This window comes from Saccostrea echinata, unplaced genomic scaffold, assembly GCF_033153115.1.
Source record: "Saccostrea echinata isolate AGI-Se365-2 ecotype Australia unplaced genomic scaffold, CSIRO_AGI_Sech_v1 ptg000058l, whole genome shotgun sequence".
NCBI classification, from domain to species: domain Eukaryota; kingdom Metazoa; phylum Mollusca; class Bivalvia; order Ostreida; family Ostreidae; genus Saccostrea; species Saccostrea echinata.
In genome coordinates, this window is record NW_026889807.1 from 4232718 (window position 1) to 4253196 (window position 20479).

The window sequence follows — 20479 nt, forward strand, 5'->3', positions numbered from 1 at the left end:
ACGAATTCTTACAAATAAGAGGTGTTTTTTTCTTTGTTTTGTTTTGAACATATTTTATTGAGAATCAAAAGGATACGAAACAAGTTCTTTCAACTTACTAGTTCCTCTCTTTAATATATAACACATAACAATACATGGGGGGGGGGGGGGGGCTGGATCTGCTTTTGCTTACGAACCACATCAGAGAAAAAGTTTGTTTCTTTGTCAGTGGATGTCAATATGCTGAATGGTGGTTCCGATTTTGTTATATATGATGCATCACTGATTCCACATATAACTTCGATAAAGAATACCGATAGCACAGACTACGATCAACTTATAACTACATGTAGAAAATCCTGCGTGTCTGCAATTTGCGGGGCGTGCCGTATGGCGCAACTCCTTCACAGACCCTTCATGGGCAAGATTTAACATAATCGCCAAAAACATTAAAGAGTTTTACATAATCATTTTATGAATCAAGTTAAAATATTTTATAGCATAGGCGTTTTAATTTTATTAGAGAAATTGTTCATTTCTATTTGCTCACAATTATGCACTTTTAACCGAGAAATTGTAAAAAGGACACGAGAACTAAACTGGGTCTTTTTCACTTTATCACTCGTGAATCATTTGTTCATTATGGATGGTCAAGCGCAGTGGACCAACCATAACCATTATTTCAATAATATTTCATATTACTAATAATTAGTTTATATTTCCTAAGTGTTTGCTAGACTTTCAGTCTCCTTGCGGTCTTGAAGTGCGCACTGTTTGGGCTGCATGGAGGCTGGTGCACCCAACGTTCGCCGAAAGGACTTGTGTGGGATGAGATGCTGGACTACCTGAGTTCAAAGGGATCAGTCAGACATGCTGCGATGAAGCGTCTCTGGTAACGAGTCTTGGTGAACATCAAAAAGATGCTACCGCTACCTCACTAAACAACACAACCCTAGCTTGTGTCCAGAGTATTAAATATAGCTGCACGATGCTCTCCACTTAAACAACACCTCCGAGGACTTTTCTGCTTCTTGTGCGAGGGAAACAAACTTATATTTACATCCACTGAATTTATTTCCCGTATTTCTTAGAAAAACCATTGTCTTTAATCAGTCCGTAAACAACACTAAGCAAGCCACATTCATAGATTTCTTAAGCAACGGCTGTTCCATCAATTATGCGTACAATGACATAAACATCTATAATACAATATTTTACATATTTAATTTACGTTGAATGTTTCTTTAAAATATAAATATAAACAATAAAATGTCTTTCTTTGTCTGTTAGTACGACGTGGCAGCTATTGCAGAAAAAATTCACATAACCCGCTTACGCATAACCAACCTACGTCTCTGGACTTTATCAAAATGTGTTACCGTATCTCTCGATTTGGCTTGGACATTTTATTACTAGTATTTTATTTCACTTATTATATGAACTGTTTAAATTCTGAATTGAAATAACTAAATAATAAATAATTGTTGACAATTTATTTGAAAAGCTGAAAATTGCAAATATTTTTAAATAATTTATGTAAGTATATTTTAAGAAAAAACAATTCTATTTTCTGTATTGAGACACACACACACACAACATCAACAACAAGAAGAACAACGCGAAGTACGATTTTATTGCTTCACTATACTGTGCGAGACTGTCAAGTAATGGATTAAAAAAATAATTTAAGGAAGTAAAGCTATATACATTAAGAAGTAGTGACATTGACTGGCACGTGGAGAAATACATCTCTGGCGGATTCGAGGGGGCAGAGCAACCCCCAACCCCCCTTTTGTGACCAAAAATATAAATAAGATAAATAAATAAATTTTTGGTATGGGATGTTACATTTTAAATTATACCTAAATATAGTTAAAATAAGTCAAAAACCTGTTACTAACCCCCCACCCCTTTTCAAGAATCCTGCTACTGTACATGTATTTAATTGCATTAAGACAGTACACTTTTCCTCAACGGTAAATCACATACCAATGTTCTGTTAAATTACTCAATTACTGCCGAATTTTTTCGTCAAATCTGGCTCCAGCATGTTTTAAATAAGTCAAAAGAGAGATACCACGTCTTGAATTTAAATTGCTAAATTAAAGTAACATTTGTAGGGGTGTACATGTGTCCTATGAGGCTTTCCCTACCTTGGAAATTATAATAACGAAATCAATTTCAAACTTCTACTACTAATCGTAATTATCTGTTAAAGAGACAGGTTGTTGGTGAAAACAAAAGTTTTACTCTTTTGAAGAGCATGTATTGATGGGACACAGTTTCCCATCCTTCGGGATACAGTTGTTTTTTTTTTCCATGATAAATTTCAATACTCTACTTCTCTGGCTTTGACCCAGATGGCAAATAGGTTAACGTCATACTAAACCATTGTGATAAAGATTAATAAAATATTCTTTGTACAATATGCGTGAAGTTAAAGGCCTTCGCTATTAGTCTTTTATTTTTTTTTTACTTTCAATAGCCTTGATTTCATTGAATAAACTAGACTTCTGGTGATAGAGATTTGGTTTCAGATTAATTAAAAGCTTTTTATCTGCTGTTTCCTTTGGAAACTCTCTTCTTCATAGGATGACACAATTAAGCTTATTTGGAAAGGTTTTATTTGGGGGGGGGGGGGTGTTTCTATAAACAGTCAGAAACAACGTACATCTATTTTTATATTGCTAAGTTTCAATTGATTTCGTTTACGCAGGAATCCCTCCACAGCCAAGGATTCAAATTTAATTCAATAACCAAGAAATAAATTCAATCTTAAGAATCTTTTGATCAATGTTCGTTATCTTCACCTTTTTCATTCAAGGTAAAATTCGTTTCGCATCTGGATGCTAAGCTGAAATATTAATAGGACTTCTCTGAGTAAATAAATAAGAGAATGGCAGATCCATAATTTTTTATTGGATAAAAACTAAATTTTTATAAGACCCTGGTCTATTCAGTCTTTTTCTCAGACCATGAAATATGTAAACAAATTAATAAAAAAAAAGAATAGAGAACAGTTGCTGTTACGTGAAGTGATACATGTATTTATATATAGTTACACTCCTGGGAACACTGAAGGTTCCATATGGCCGACAGTCACCTCATGCCTTTACCATGTGAATCTTCCTCATTCCAGACATCCGTAAAACACTTTTTGTCTTACTATACGTAACAAGTGATGCAATTCTCTTACACAATGTCCATTACCCAGACATTGGATTCCAAGACAGACATAAATTCTGATCTAAACTGGGGAAAACTTTCATAGTTTCGAGACAGTTCAAGAAGTTTAGAACACGTATGGGCTACTGGGCGCCTAGAGAGCCCCATGACGTTCACAAAATCTACAGAAATTTTCTTACAAATAAATAAATCCGATCCAGTGCAAAACCGTAAGAATTTTTTCAAGTTTTCATTCGTAAGCTCCTTTATAAATCTTTTCAAATGATTGGAAACAGTTATTTCATCTGGATTCATGGTATCCGGAAAACAAAGGGCTCGACAGACATCTTTTTGCGTTGGTGTGAGTTCCTTGTAAATGTTTTGTAACTGGTCATCTGATATCCCGATATCTTTAAGTATTGGCGTCCAACTGTCGATGACAAACATCGGAGCTTGAATTATTTCTTTATGGGCTATTTCTTGCAGTATCCGAACAACATTTTTTTGGCTTGGCAGCTTTTTGCACTCGTGACTTGACAAAATGTCAAGTAGATCTTCTTCATCGACATTTGAGTAATCCATCACGGCTGCTTTAAGCGTATTAGCTTCATGTTCGGGTAGAATATCGTAAAAAGCAGTTAATAAATCATCATTGGGTCTACCGAAAAGGCAGTATTGTATGAAAGGTTTGGAAAGAAGAACTGGAAAATACCCTTGGCTTCTCCATCCAAATATGATAACTTTAGCAATGGCTCTCCATTCCTCGTCCCCGTAATCATGTCTGATACACGGTATTTTCATTTTAGTCCCAAAGGTACTCTGTTCGTAAAAAGAACTCCAAAATTCTGTAAGGACATCCCTTGTCACACCCCCGCCGTCTTCTGCAATTTCAACATTTCCGTTTGGCATAACAATTTCAAATGATATAATGTCTCTCTCCAAGTTCACACTTTTAAAATCTGTAATTAACTCGTTAAGAAGATGACCCCTGTGAACTTTAAATTTTAAATCCTGAGGAATTATTGGCGGATCCACATATCTTCCAAGGCCTTGGAGTTCCAAAATATCCGGCAACTCATCACCATAGGGAATTTCACTCATTCTCATTGCATCTGACAAAATATCTCGTGTCGGCGGAACTTCAACTGACATGGTCCCAGCTGCCATATTGACTACAGGGTAACTGTTATCTGGCTGTATTACCGGTTTACTTGTGTTTATAAGTGTACTTCGATAGAATCGGCTCCTGTTGTGCGCGGATCACTTTGTTTTGTTGAAATATCTTCAGTTCCCTTTTCATATGTTGATAAGTAAAATCTCAATAAAGGCATTTTCGTTTCTTCGTACATTTCATTAAGAGTGATGTTGTCTCTAAACTTTCTCTCAGAAAAATCCCAAATGTCGAATTCAAATTTCGACAAAGGTCCCTTCGGTGATACTCCATCTGGAAAAAATAATCGTTTCGCTTCTTCCATTATATTTTCTTTCATAGCATCTTTCGGTAACATTATCTTCCTTGTTCCACCTCCTGTTTTTGCCCTTACTTGTTTATATCTGTGATATGTCTTGTGGATCCATCCAATCTCAATTTGACGAGTGTCCTTTGCAGCATTTTTATTTCCGTAGGGGCGCCGCATCGTTTCTTCTTCTACATCGGATGATGAATCGCGTGGTCTTTTTCTCCCTGACGCCCTTTTCTCCAGTTTTTCATGTAGAATCTTGAGTAATTTATTCTTTCTCTTTGAAAATTCATTACCCCTCTGACCAATTTTTTTTCGAATACGAAGGCGATCTCCGTGAACTGGGATGTATTCAGCAAGTTCTTGATCACTCATAACATGTACCAAATCAGGAGTTATCTACAATGTTCAACACATCAGTGACATTACAATTGTATTCAAAACAATATCAGAAACAAGATGTGTTTTTGAAACACTGATGCCCCCGTATGGCAACTAATGGCGAAGGTTAGTACTAAACTTTCTCAAATGCAAGTCGAACAGCAAGGTCAAGAGATCAAAAATGTTGATATCCAAAAAAGGTCTTGTCAAAAGGAATACACCTGTGAAATATGAAAGCCCTACATGTAGCACCAACCGTTCAAAAGTTATGGCCAAGGTTGAAGTTTCTCAAAAGTAAGTGAAACTCCAAGGTCAAGGTCAAAGGGTCAAGATAAATGGTGCCAAAGGGAAAGTCTTGTCACAGGGAATACATCTGTGAAATACGAGAGTCCTAGCATCAATTGTTCAAGAATTATGGCCAAGGTTAAAGTTTTGGTAAAATTTTGCAAAAGTGGGTCAAACGCCAAGGTCAAGAGGTCATATATGATGGTATCCAGAGAAAGGTCTTGTCACAAGGAATACACTTGTGAAATTTGAAAGCCATGGCTCCAAACGATCAAAAGTAATGGGCAAGGTTAAAGTATTTGCGGACTGACAGACGGACAGATGACGGACACCTTACTATCGCATAAGCTCTTCTGGTCTCTGACCAGTAGAGCTAAAAAGGGGGAATTGTCCAAACTCAAAAATTCTATTTCGTTGAGGGGGGGGGGGGTAATTATATACTTTTGTCATAAAAGTTGGAATTACCCCCCACCCCCACCCCTTTTTGTATGCATGAACATTTGAGTATGTGTTCAATCTGCAAACAAGAGACCCATGGTCCACAATGCTCACCTGAGTAATTAAGTTCTTCAAGAGCAGAATTTTCCCCTGTCCATTCCGATTCCAACTTTGATCACATATTGTGGTCCCACCACCCCCTTCCCCTGGGAGTCATGATTTGAATAAATTAAATCTACAACACCTGAGGATGCTTCAGTATAAATATGACTAATCGTGGCTTTCCTGTCCTTGAGAAGAAGATTTTAAAAGATCTTCCTTATATATTCCTATGTAAAACTTTCCACCCTACACCTGGGGGTCATGATTTGAACTAAGTTGAATTTACACTATGTAATGGAGTTTTTCATAAGTTTCATCGTAGCCCTGTATTGTCCGTAGCCCTAATATAATAACTTTCAGAAAAAGTTATATACATGTACATTATTGATACAATAACTACAATACAATAACATGTTTATTCAAACAAATGCAATGTTTTTAAATACAAATACTGCTGTAATTAAAGATAAAATGTCTGACAATAAACATTTTTCAACTAAAGACTTGCTTCTGTAGTCTGTCCTGTCATGTTTGTAGTCACAACATATTTCTAAATGTACATGACAAAGTTTTATGATTTGAACAAGACTGAATCTACACTAACTAAAGATGATTACATATTTCTTTGTGACTTTTTCCCTTACAAGTTTGAACTTTCATTATGGTCCCACCCTACCCCTGGGGGTCATGATTTGAACAAATCTAAATCTACACTATCTGAGGATGCTTCTATATAATTATGACCAATCATAGTTTAGCTGTTCTTAAGGAGATTAAAAAAAAAAATTCCTATGTATTCCTATGCGTAACTTTAATCACCAACTGTGGCCCTATCCTATCCCAAAGGGATCATGATTTTTTTTTTTCAAAATGATTCTACACTACCTTAGAATACTTCCGAATAGTTAATAACCAATCATGGCTTTGCTGTTCTTGAAAAGAAGATTTTTAAAACAAGAGGCCCAAGGGCCTTAACGGTCACCTGAGTACAACAATTTAGAGAATCCATAAACTGATAAATGAAGCTTTGTTGCAAAAAAGCAAGAAAAATGGTACGATTAAGATCAACAAAATAATTGTTTTAGTATCTATCTGTCCCCCATTTCTCACTATTACCATGCAGACTTTTAACAAAATGTCTATTACCTCTCACATTGACCTCACTTGGCCTTTGAAGAACATTTAAAAAGATAAGTTATTTTAGTTTCATTTTATTCATGCATTATTTCCAAGTCTACCTGATCATTTAGACTAAGAAAGTACTTTTTGTATTATACAATAAATGTTCTTGCATAATTCTCTTATTCTATAAATCTTTCAAATACATTATCTACAGTGATTAATTATTGTAACAGAGTTAAAAGTGGCTATGCGTTGTATATAGTGAGGCCACGCTCCTACTAGCACTAGCTAGTGGGTTAACCCTTTAGCTCAGTCGGTAGAGCGCTGGATTTTAAATCTGAGGGTTGTAGGTTCGAGCCACAATGTGGACACCCTAGCTAATTGGTCATATTATCAAAGGTGAATGGCAAAGGGAAATAACTTCCCTCAGTACTATACAAATTAATAGAGCCCTGGCCAGGACCCGAGCACTTGACTAAATGGTCCAGATGTTCAAAATTCTTGTAAAAATACCCTTGCTTATTAAAACTTTTTACTCTGTTTGCCTCCAATATACCCAGGAGCAGAGAAGATCTTCAAAGAAATAATGCATTTTCACTATTTAAAACAGCCCTACCCTAACACCAGAACCCAGGGTCATGAAATTTAAAATTTGGAAGAGGTACCCTCATCATCATAACTATGCAATTACATGTAGTTGAAGATTTTCAAAGAATTCACCCATTTTCACTATATTATCAATAGAGCCCCCCCCCACCCCCTCACAGACACACCAGAACCCCTGGGACCACAAGTTTTAAAAATTTTGTAAAAACATCCTTGCTCATCATTACTATACACTTCATTCTTTGCTTTATAACCATGAGTAGAAAAAATATTTTGAAAGAAGTTATGAATTTTCACTATATAATCAATAGATCCCTGTCCTACCAGAACCCCTGACCCTGGGGCCATGAAATTCAAAATTTCTGAAAAGGCAGTCTTGCTCAACATAACTATGTACTTAATAGTTAGTTTTATCTAATACCCAGGAGCAGAGAAGATTTTCAAAGAAATAATGCACTTTCACTATATGATCTATATAGCCCCACCCTAGCACCAGAACCCCTGACCCTGGGGCTATGAATTTCACAATTTTGGTAGAGGGATCAATGCTTATTACAGTCATGCTAACAGTTTGACTGCTTGATGTCCAAGAGTAAAGAAGAAGATTTTTAAAGATTGCATTAATTTTGGTGGTTTTAGCCCCACCCCACAGGCCCCAGGGGGGCAGGGACCATGATATTCACAATTTTTGTCCCCCTTTACCCATAAATGCTATAAGCCTAAATTGGTTGAGTGGTTTCAGAGAAGAAGCTGAAAATGTTTAAATGTTAATGCACGATGGATGACCACGGACAAAAAAAAAAACGGATAGCAATAGGTCACCTGAGTGACTCAGGTGACCTAAAAATTTCCTATATACTCCTATGTTAAACTTTGATTGTCCATTGTGGGTCCACTCTACCCCAGGGTGTCATGATTTGAACAAACTTGAATCTACACCACCTGAGGATGCTTCCACATAAATATGACCAGTCATGGCTTTGCTGTTCTTGAGAAGAATATTTTTTAAAGATTTTTCCATTTTATTCCTATGAAAAACTTTAATCATCCATTGTGGCCCTACCCTACCCCTTGGGGTCATGATTTGAACAAATTTGAATCTACACTACCTGAGGGTGATTCCACACAAGTTTCATTTTTCCTGGCCTAGTGGTTCTTGAGAAGAAGATTTTTAAAAGATGCCATTAATTTTTCACTAATTTGTAATTATCTCCCCTTGGAAGAGAGCATGGCCCTTCATTTGAACAAATTTGAATCCCCTTTACCCAAGGATACTTTGTGGCAAGTTTGGTTGAAACTGGCCCAGTGCTTCTTGAGAAGAAGTCGAAAATGTGGAAAGTTTACAGACAGACAGCTGGACAGACAGACGGACGCCGGACAAAATGTGTTAAAAAAAACTCACTTGAGCCTTCGGCTCAGGTGAGCTAAAAATGTAAAAAGTTTACAGACAGACAGCTGGACAGATGCTCTCAGTTAGGTTGAGCTAAAAAAGGGGCAACCAGCCTTTAAATGAACATTTTCATGCTTAATTACCAGTAAAGGAGGCAGAACCCACTACAGTGATCAGGGGTGGGGTCAATTACATTGAAAAGTAATTATATAATTAAATTACATTTACATTGTCTTTGTCTTCAATTAAATTACAATGAAATTACATAGTTTTTAAGGCATGTAATTAATTAAATTACAATTTCTTTGCAAAAGTAATAAATGAAATAACAAATTACATTTTCATTTTTGCAAATATTGATAATACTTGTGAATGAATACTCACTCAGGTGACCTATTGCTATTTGCTTTTATGCGTCATTGTGTGTAGTGTGTAATTACATTTCTTTACTCCTTGACATCAAACATTTAAACTTTTGGCATGATTATAATAAGAGTCTTTTACCCAAATTGTGAAATTCATGGCATGGTTATGAAAGCAAAGATGGCTCTTTCAAATTTGTAAAATTCATGGCCCCAGGGTCATGGGTTAGGTGGGGCTGTATTGGTCATGTAGTGAAAATGCATAAAATCTTTGAAATTTTTCTTCTCTGCTTCTGGGCATCTACATGTAGGAGGAGGAAAACAGTACAAAGTTGTAATGAGCAAGGGTATTTTTACCATATTTGTGAAATTTTTGACCACCGGGTCAAGTGTTCTGATATGGGGCAGCTAGGGCTCTATTGTAAGGAAATTTGTACCCTACCGAGAGATGCTATTCTGGTTTGCTATTTACTTATGATAATTACCCTAAATAATGTAACTGATAGGTCAACTGAATAAAGAATTAAACAAGAATTCTTTTTATGTATAATATAAAATGTACTTTCATAGTTTTTAATGATCAGCCAGGTCAGGTAGACTTGTAAAGTAATAGATTTATAAAAATGAGACAAAAATACACATGTACACTATTTTTATATATTATTTAAGGAATGAATTTAATAGCTACCCAATTTACCCAATTTATACAGTATAAAGTGGGTTGGGGCAGTTTACGCTTTATAAACCGCGAAGTGGTTCAATAAGTATGCAACATGAAAATTTGTATGAGTGTATGAAGTTTGATGAAAATATCTTAAATAGTTTCATTGAAACTGAGTTTTATACACAATAAATAGTGAAGTCAAAGGTCATTGGAAAGGTCAAGGTAAAAAAATTGGACACTGTTGATGAAACTGAATAGTTCTCATCAGTATCATGTATCAGAATATTAGTTTTGATAAAATTATCTTGAATAGTTTCTAAGAAACTGAGTTACCAGCCCAGGTAAATGCAAAATGTGAGGGTAGGACAGGAGGAAGGAAGGACAAAAAGACAAAAGGATGGAAAGACAGAAGATGGACATGACAAACACTATAGACCCCGGCCATGTTCATATTCATGGCGGGGCATAAAAATCTGTTGGGATGTTAATGAAATTAATAAATATTTCTTTTTTTCTGGAGTCAGTGGAGCATTTTTACATCATATTAAATCATTTCTAATGGTTAAATCTTTGAAGTTCAACAAAACATGATTTGAATAATACGCATTGAAGGTCTAGCTGTTTTGTTTTATAGCAATTTACAGCTGTGATTTGAAATGCAATTGCCACAAGGGATCTCTAAATACACAATCTATTTCCTATTCTTTAATTATATTAATTATCAAGCAAGAAAAAATTAAACTGTTTCATAACTATATAAAAGGGTAGTACAAATTTTAGAAAATTGAGTCAGACATTCAACTTGTATTAATTCTAAATGTACAATTATACTATGGTTATAAAACAACCTAATAATAGCATAAATAAGCCAATATATGAAAATCATTTATTACCATGTAACAGAAAGATTATCATTAAGGATGTATGGAATGATTAAAAAAGAACTGCAAAATATGACTGTGATGGAAATATTTTTTTTTAATAAAACATGACTGTGTATGTTCTATGTAGATTAATCATGTTAACTGAAAGTAACTAAAAAGTAGTTGAAATTACATGGTATTCTTTCAGTTTAATTAATTAAAGTACAATTACAAGTAATTGAAAAATGGTCAAATACAAATTACTTCCAATTACTTTAGATAGTTTTCATATGACAAATTTTTTTCTCTGAGTTAGTTCCCTTGGCCGCCATTTTGGTGGTCAACCTGGTAATTTTTCCTCTTTGTCTTACCAAATCTAAGAGGGTGTAGCAGAAATATTTGGGGAAAAATCTTTATAGAATAAAAATTATGAAATAAAGGAGGCTTTAACAAATGTATATTTTTCAGAAAAACAATGCTTCTTACCCCACAATGACCAGTGTAAAAAGTTAAAGTTGGTTGAATAATGAAGGAATATGAGCATGTTGACCTCCAATATGGCGGCCAACGGGAAATAACTCTTGCTAATTTGGGTCTACTGAAAACTGTTGTGAAATTGTAATTTTAAAACTATTTTAATGACAGAAAAAAGAACATTTATAAACTTCTGTTGTTCTTATTTGCGATGAAAGAACTATTTATAAGCTTTGATTGGGGCAAAATTACATTATTGTCATCCTGTACAGTATCAATTTCTTATGTAATACTACACATTTCATTATACAGAAGTCTTTCCTCTGTAACAATTTAGTTAGAATAATCTATAACTGTGTCTCAGGACAAGCCCTCACCACAGTATCATTTATCTAGGTACAGCTGAGATACACGTTATCAACCATAGTCACCTTTAATCAGTTGTTAATTATAACGTTTTCAGACTCGTCTTAATTCCATCTCCAATATTAACCAGTTATACAAAGCCAAAATGATACACTTTCCTATGCATACTTACACAATCTAGGCCTACCAGTTAACTTGACCTTTGACGTTAATCATGTTAATAAAACGTTATGCTTCTCCGAGTTCTCGAATACCCATGGCCATGCTACTCTTCCTTCACGGATAAAAAATGAACAAAAATAAAAACGGATCGGAAAGAAACGGGTAAATACTTCCGTGTGTAAGGTCTCTAAAAAGATTTCAAAAATAACACACACGTGAAATAGAGTTTTGGAGTCTGGACATTTTCCTTTTTTTTTTCTTTTTTCTTTTTTTTTTTTGTTTCTTTGTTTGTTTGTTTGTTTGTTGTTTGTTTTTTTTGGCTGTCAAACATTTTCAGTGAAGAAGAAAATAAATAATCTATCCTTCATTATCTTGAAAAAAAATAATCTGTCCTTGACAGGCATGAAAATAAGTATTATTCAGTGGCGGATTTAAGGCGCCCCCCCCCCTCCTAAAATTGTCAAAGTTAGCGTTAATCATAGTTTCGTCAAGAAAATGTAAAAAAGTTCACCCGGTAGACCTCGTTTTTTACCCTACAAAATCTCTAGAATCCATGAGCTTCCGGGGGCTTCACCCCCTGGGCCCCTACAAGTGCTTCTCCCTGGACCCACTGGGGGCCTCAAGGCGGCCCCCAGACCCCCTGCCTACTTCTTGCGCCCCCCTAACTTCAAATCCTGGATCCGCGCCTGTTATTAATGACTTGAAAAATATTGTCACCCCCCCCCCTTCAGAATCAAGTGGTCGTCCCCTAATAAAACATACTATCTTGCATAAAAAGTTTTTGGATGATTGGAGTAATTGATATAGCTTCCAACGTTGTTGGGCCATCATTATTTATTTTAACGCAATTTGTTATTACAATATATGCATGTGCTTCAAATGACAGGAAACAAATTTTAAACGAATATCAAACCTTCCAGTTTATAAAGTCCATTCTATCCCAAATCAGCTTATTTCTCAAAACACAATTAATATACTAAATCTCGCCTGCTTTCAATTCCTATGTTCAGTAATAAGTCGTGTGGCATTCTTAACCCCCTTCTCTCTCTCTCTCTCACACACACACACACACAATTTTAGCCAGAATCAATCAAAGGGGGAGTAGTTACAACATTCTCTAGATCATCGATGAATTAAAATCGATTATGGCATACATCATCTTAATTAATTCGTGAAATAGGCATGTTTGTATAGAAAAAAAATCTTTGAAAAGCTTTCTTTCAATTTCTCACCTGTAAATATTAGAACAATATATACTATTGGCAATAATTATACACTCCTTTACAATATAGTAAAGAAAAAAAATTATCATTATGACTTTTAGAAAATTATAAAATATACCGTTTACCTTTTCTTTTTCCATTCTCGAGGCTGCTTCTTCTGAAATAGACTTAATAAATTCGATAAATTCCTCAACTTCTAAGTCTGACATTCCTTACTTTTTGAAGAGAAAGAGACCTATATTACAAAATATTATCTCGTTATAACAATAAAATAAACTCGTTTATAAGGAGAAAAATATCGTTATAACGAGATAATTAATTCGTTATAACGAGAAAAATAACTCGTTATAACGAGATATTAACTCGTTATAACGAGATAACTAACTCGTTATAACGACTTAATTATCTCGTTATAACGAGATACTAACTCGTTATAACGAGATAACTAACTCGTTATAACGAGATAATTAACTCGTTATAACGAGATAACTAAATCGTTATAACGAGATACTAACTCGTTATAACGAGATAACTAACTCGTTATAACGAGATAACTATCTCGTTATAACGAGATAACTAACTCGTTATAACGAGATACTAACTCGTTATAACGAGATACTAACTCGTTATAACGAGATAACTAACTCGTTATAACGAGATAACTATCTCGTTATAACGAGAAAACTAACTCGTTATAACGAGATACTAACTCGTTATAACGAGATAACTAACTCGTTATAACGACTTAATTATCTCGTTATAACGAGATAGTAACTCGTTATAACGAGATAACTAACTCGTTATAACGAGATACTAACTCGTTATAACGAGTTAAATATTTTTTTATCTTGTCAAAAATGAGCCTATCCGGCTTTCGTAAACTACAGTGCCACCCATAGAAAAAAAAACCTGTATATTTTTTACGCATAAAAAGTTGCGCTCGGTTCTAGATTAATTTTCCAAATTCGTAGTTCAACTGCACAAAAGCTCTACTTAAAAAAAAATCCTTTGACCTCTATAAACTACTCTCATAGTTGACATTCGCACGAAGTGCGTTGGACAAATTATCTTGCCACCCAAAATGTCAGTAAAATAGGCGATGTTTTCGATTGTCTATCATTTCAGGCTCAGAAAGGCTATAAACAACGGTTATTAGGAATGTTTTGGTGTGGAAATAATAAATAATTATTTAAGAACACACGGTTAGTAATATTTTGAGATGACAGTTTGAAAAACACGGAGAAATAAATCGAGAAACAGCGCACTTTTCTGTGCGCAATAAATATACAGTTTTTTCAATGGGTGGCACTGTAGCTCTCCGGTCTGTCAATATTTTTTTTTACGGAGAGCAATAGTTCCGCAGCTACATTTAAAGCGTAGGTTTGAAATGAAAAAAAAAAAATCATATCAGGCATCCCTGCTCAATGCATAAATGAAAAAAAGCTGCTATTTCTTCCTCAGAAATACTACTATACCAAGAATTACACGGCCTGGGTATTTATCGATATCTTCACAATAAACGGCATATAGTCATCTTACTGTTATAATGTTGCAGATGTTGAGCTTAGTGTTGCTTGCTGTGGTGACCGTCCATGCCCTGGCTGCTCAGTTTGACGTCACGCTAGACAGCGAATGGGAGATGTACCAAGTCACATACAGGAAAAGCTACGGGGTCACAGAAACCGCCAGGTGACAACGCATTACCTTAGTTCAAAATCGTGAATAAATGCTTTAATAGATATAACTTGTATTTCGAAAATATACATGTATGTAATAGTCAATATCAATATATTTATTCATTAAGTCAGTTATTTAACCAATTGATCGATCATCAATCAATCAATCAATTAAATAGTCAATTAGTCAATCAATCTTTATGCAGACGACAGATATGGGAGGATAACGTCAGACTGATTGAGAAGCACAACCTGGAGGCGGATCGCGGAGTTCACACCTACTGGCTGGGAATGAATGAGTACGGAGACATGGTAAATGAAATCAATAAATATTTAAATTTATAAATAAATATTAAAAGAATTAAAACGGTCAAATCACGATTTCTCCTACTTTACGACACTGTAAAAACTTCAAGATTCAAGAGCTCTAAAAAAATGAAGAAACTGTCCAAAACTTCAAGACACAAGAGTTCTTAAGATAATGAAAATTCAATATCGATGAATATACGTCGAGACCTGCGACAGACTTCAACATATTCCTAGTAATCGACTTACTGATATTCAAGATATCGAATTTCAACTGTATTAATTTTTTTCTTCATTTCTTATTCCTTATCATAGAATAATAACTTACGGTATGACGACGTTTCTCAAATAATTGTCTTTATCTCCTCGTAATATACAAAAAAAAAAAAAAAAAAAAAAAATATTCACAATTCTCCTGTTAATTCTAAACTGTTTTCAAAATGTCCTGAAAAATAAGTACACCAAAATTGTGATATTGGCAATTCAAGCGATTTCTAAACGGATCATATAGAAAACACCATCCTCTGGTATCTTACACAAATGCCTGGTAATGTACCTAATTTTTTGTGAGGAAACTTATCAATTGCAAAGTAGCAATACTTCAATGACAAACTCTTGGGAAATTTATATATATTATTGGGGAACGTGTCGTCTGACCTTAAATAATTGAATTAAATTGAAAAATTTGCAATTCTTTCAAAATGTATTCTCATTAAATATAGACTAACGAAGAATTCACAAGAGTCATGAACGGTTTAATAATGCCGAATAAGACAGAGTACAATTTGTTCAAACCAACTCTAGATGAAAAGGACCTTCCGGATACAGTTGACTGGAGGGAGAAAGGTTACGTCACCGAAGTGAAAAACCAGGTAACGAATAGCCCATTTTGTGAAATTTAAAGATTAGAAGTGATTTGGATTAACTTGTCCTTAAGGTTCCGAATAGTTGCAATTTGCTTAAACGATTGATTCTTAAGAATCTCTAGAATTAATTAAATGAAAATAGAAATTTTCTAATAGATGTAAACTGATATACAGTGTATACAGGTTTTGAAGCATTATTTAGAGCTGTTGTCTTTGAAATTGACATTTTCAATGTCCAGGAAATATTCTGGAGTCACAAGACAACTATAAGTGATAAATGAAAAAAATTCTAGGAAAAATAATAAATAGATAATCGTCGAGCTTATTTTATTGGCTAAATGATTATTTGATACACTTATGCTAAATACTTTTTAAAACTTTGTATTTTATAATTTGTTTAAAATGGTAAAGTGAATCGAATTACAGGACATATATATTCGTCTAAAACAGTGTGCTGCACTTTCAAAAAGGTTGAATCACAGGCCTTTGGAACACTTTAATTTGACTTACAGATTTTAAAATCTCCAAGTTTTGCAAGTGGAATGAAAGCGATCCATGGGCCTGTGAACTGAATGTGAGCGTTTTTATAAAGATTGAATTCTTTTTTATCTCATGGACAATGTAACTATTGAGTTAAAGGCAATGAAATTAAAAGAAAAAGTTCTCTTGAAACTAAGGATTTCATACACCAGATTTCAGTATCAAGAAAGACAACTCTAGAGTGAAATAAGAATAGATATATATATTTTTTATAAAGCCCCTCCTTTTTTAAACACTAATGTGTCCAGGATTTTTTTTTTTAAATAGGGTCAATGTGGATCTTGTTGGGCTTTCTCCACCACGGGGTCACTAGAGGGTCAACATTTCAAATCCACCAATAAACTAGTATCGCTGTCTGAGCAAAACTTAGTGGACTGCTCCAAGCCAGAAGGTAAGGTTAAAGCTCATGATCAAGGTAAAATGGTACGAATATATTGGCACAACTAAATGTATTACTTCGAGCATGTAGGTAGAATTAAAGCATAATGGGCTGTTCCAAGGAGAATGGTAGGAATACATTTTAGTGAGATTCTCAAGACCTGATGCTAAACTTAGACTAATACATGTAACTATATATAGAAGGATCAGAGCTGGAAAACTTAAGCTAAAAGCATGAAGGTAACTCTCGTATATAACGAAATGGATAGGTCCAGATTGCTAAAGGTAAGTGTCTATGACCAGATGGATCGATCTAAAACCTAGAGGTGGGCCCATATAGCTATGGACCGCTTGAAACTTAAGGGCGAGTTTGAACCCTTGAAACCTAAGGGCAAGTGTGAACCGCTTGAAACTTAAGGGTAAGTTTGAACCGCTTGAAACTTAAAGGTAGATCCAATTTTGAAATACCATATGAACCGCTCAAAGCCTTACAAAAATACTACATAACCATATCCATTGCTTCAAATCTCAAAGTAATTATGTATACCCTGATAAGTCTATCTAAATCAGTATAATTAAATGGACAGCTCAAAACCGAAAGATATGTCTGTATAACCAAATATCAGGGTAAATCTATATTACAATATGGATAGCTCTAGTCCTGAAGGTACTTAAGACTTATATAACTAATCTACAGCTTATATCAATTGAGGTTGAGCTATATACACATAAAATTAAATTATAATTGATTAGAAGTTATGGCGACATATTAAGGAGAAATGGATCGCCTCGGTTGAAAATGGTTTTCTTGGGGTGAAAATATTCAATGTTACACTCAACTACATGCAATATTTATTTTATTATACTAAATGTTTTATGCAAATAAATATAGCAGTGAACCTTGCGCGCATAAATTCTGCGCAGTCACTATTTTTTTTTTTTTTTTTTTGAATAACAATATACTATTGCTACGCTGGAGGGTGTGGCTTCATTCAGCGGGCAATAGCGTTTTTTAGCAAATATTTCTCGACGAATCAGATTCAACTAATTTACATGAAAGTATAATATTGTTGGATATTGATTTACTGGATATTCTATCCCACCAGGAAACAAAGGATGTCAGGGAGGACTGATGGATAAAGCATTCAATTACATTGAGAAAAACAAAGGCATAGACACAGAACAATCTTATCCTTACCACGCCAAGGTATAAACATTGATACATGTAATTATATTAATTTAAATTTGGAAGATAAACTTTCATCTTTAGCGGGAATAGAATGAAGGGGCCCCCACCCTTTTGCTTTTTCTGGCTTCGAATGCTCCTTTCATTTTTTTAACCCCCCCCCCCCCCATTCCTCTGAAAAACGATGCTAGCTGCCGGATCAGTCATGGTTTGTTTTAATTATTGCCCCGTATGATTAACTCTGTTCAACTGACTACTACGTGTAAAATAATCTTTACCGAAATGTTTTTGGTACAGATGACTCTATTTTTAGTGTTGTATATCAGAACGGAGCAAATTGATATTAAAGTGTCATATATCTTGATATCTTGTTACATTTAAATATAAAGTATATATTTAAGCCCCCTAAAAAAGGATGCTATAAATACTTTATTACACACAGAACGGAAAATGTCACTTTGACGCTTCAAATGTCGGCGCCACAGAAAAATCTCATAAAGACATTAAAAAGGGCAGTGAAGATGACCTTCAGCAGGCGGTGGCCACCATTGGTCCAATTTCTGTCGGCATCGACGCCAGCCATGGCTCCTTCCAGCTGTACAGCAGAGGTAGGGTTTTAAAATCCTGCACGTCATGAAATTTTGAGGCGGATCAAATGTTTTTCGAGGTGGATGTTGTCACGGATTAGTAGCTTTGTTTTTATGCATGTAGATTAATGAGGGGATGACTTTGAAAAAAAAAAAAATCAAATTTTGTTATACGTCTTGAAATTTATTCTATAGATTTTTGTATTTCAGAAATTTAAATTCTAATAAATTTGTTTTTTTTTTTTAATAAATTTAATTAAATGCTTCTTATTTTTTTAAATGTAGGCGTGTACAATGAGCCCCGTTGCAGCTCGAAGAAACTGGATCACGGTGTTTTAGTGGTAGGATATGGTACGGAGGGTAAAAAAGACTACTGGCTCGTGAAAAACAGGTAGGCGGACCTAACAGCCGTGTCTTCTGAGTCAATAATTTGAAAAAAAAAAAAAAAAAAAAAAAAAAAAAAAAAAAAAAAAAAACCACACAAGTACACATGTATATATATTTAAAAAAAATTTCTTTGTCAGAGTTATAATTATGAGGTTGTTGAATTTTAATCTTGAATGAGTTTTTCAAACTATAGATTTAAAAAAAAAATATGACAGTTGAAGATCCGATGATTAAACCATGCAACTATTTAACCGACTTTTATAACTCCCTGGATTTAGTCTCCATATGCTGTGATGCAATTCTATGACTTAAATATAGCATTTTTTATTTTGCACCATTCACGATTCGCTTAATGTCATCGTGCATAATTATGCTCAAAGTGAGAACTTGTTTTTATACTCTTTAATTGGAAAGGAGTTTAAGCAATACTTTTCCCCTTAATGTTTGAATTGACGTCATGAAATGTCACATTGTACAGAAATTTTTGCGACAGATTAGTGTTTTCCCACTCTCCAAAAAAAAAAAAAAAAAAAAAAAAAAAAAAAAAAAAAAAAAAAAAAATTGTATATAGAAAGTTACGATAAAACTTAAATGTAATTAATCTCGTATCTACTCCAGAGTTGCGAGTCTCTGTTATCATTTACTTTTAACTATTCATCCTCTTAACTAGAAATCTTTGATCAGCTTCCAGAATTTTTTTTTTTTTTCAGTTGGGGAAAATCGTGGGGAATGAAAGGTTACATTATGATGTCCAGAAACAAGAAGAACCAGTGCGGCATTGCCACAGGTGCTTGCTACCCAGTGGTGTAAAAAAACTGGATCCGCCACCAGAAATATTCAAACGCCATTTAAATTAGTACCGTATATGCAATCCTCTCATCTGCATCTCATTAGTGATTCAGTGTCGGCAGTATAAAGTTTAAACGTCAAACACATGGACATAGAATGGTTTAAAATAAAATCAGAATTATACACGTGTCTTTATTTGCTTTAATTATGGTTTTTTTTTTTTGTTCTGCAGTGTGAGATAAAAAAAAATTGGGGCGATTTCTACGCCTTGTGCTATGGAGTACATTTGCGAAGATTTTGTGTTTATTTTTCGATATTGTTGGTTGTTAGTGCTTAATATTTGAAATGTACTTATTTTTCCGTCATATTATATTTTTTTTCTCATTACTGCTCCCTTATATGTCAAAATTAATGAAAATAAAATATCGGGAAAATTACACAATTGCCTTTAAGGCCCCTTTCTATATAGTGCACACTGGAGATTTCCAATTTCGTGGTATTTTTATGCCAAAAGAGTGATCTGCCCTTCCACCTTGAATCAATACAATTGAAATTTCATTGTTTTTCTCAATTTGTAATCAATTCGAAAATTCTTTACAAAATCTGAAAATCTTTGAATAAATCTGAAAATCTTTCAATAAATCTGAAAATCTTTTACCAAATCTGAATGAATTATTTTGCAATTTATTTATTTAATTATAAATTAATTTATTATTAATTAT

The 20479-nt window shown here is 34.2% G+C and overlaps 2 protein-coding genes across 2 annotated transcripts; one reads left to right on the forward strand and one right to left on the reverse strand.

The window, feature by feature from the left end:
* Positions 1 to 4361: 4361 nt before the first annotated feature.
* LOC133174566 (uncharacterized) lies at positions 4362 to 11902 on the reverse strand. The gene is made up of 2 exons (XM_061309673.1): positions 11830 to 11902; positions 4362 to 5003 (listed from the first exon to the last, which is right to left on the reverse strand). Exon 2 carries the CDS (start codon positions 4977 to 4979, stop codon positions 4362 to 4364), a length of 618 nt encoding a protein of 205 aa, XP_061165657.1. The 5' UTR covers positions 4980 to 5003; positions 11830 to 11902.
* Positions 11903 to 14597: 2695 nt separating this feature from the next.
* LOC133174715 (procathepsin L-like) lies at positions 14598 to 19809 on the forward strand. The gene is made up of 8 exons (XM_061309799.1): positions 14598 to 14731; positions 14925 to 15030; positions 15747 to 15896; positions 16698 to 16821; positions 17915 to 18015; positions 18437 to 18602; positions 18867 to 18972; positions 19679 to 19809. Exons 1-8 carry the CDS (start codon positions 14598 to 14600, stop codon positions 19776 to 19778), a joined length of 987 nt encoding a protein of 328 aa, XP_061165783.1. The 3' UTR covers positions 19779 to 19809.
* The last annotated feature ends 670 nt before the right edge of the window (positions 19810 to 20479 follow it).

Bases quoted from the DNA above. Each gene is read 5' to 3' on its own strand.
- LOC133174566 (XM_061309673.1), bottom strand. From the start codon at position 4,979: ATGAGTGATCAAGAACTTGCTGAATACATCCCAGTTCACGGAGATCGC.
- LOC133174715 (XM_061309799.1), top strand. From the start codon at position 14,598: ATGTTGAGCTTAGTGTTGCTTGCTGTGGTGACCGTCCATGCCCTGGCT. The intron at 18,016-18,436 runs GTATAAACATTG...TATTACACACAG, and splicing joins CTTATCCTTACCACGCCAAG to AACGGAAAATGTCACTTTGA. The intron at 18,973-19,678 runs GTAGGCGGACCT...TTTTTTTTTCAG, and splicing joins TACTGGCTCGTGAAAAACAG to TTGGGGAAAATCGTGGGGAA.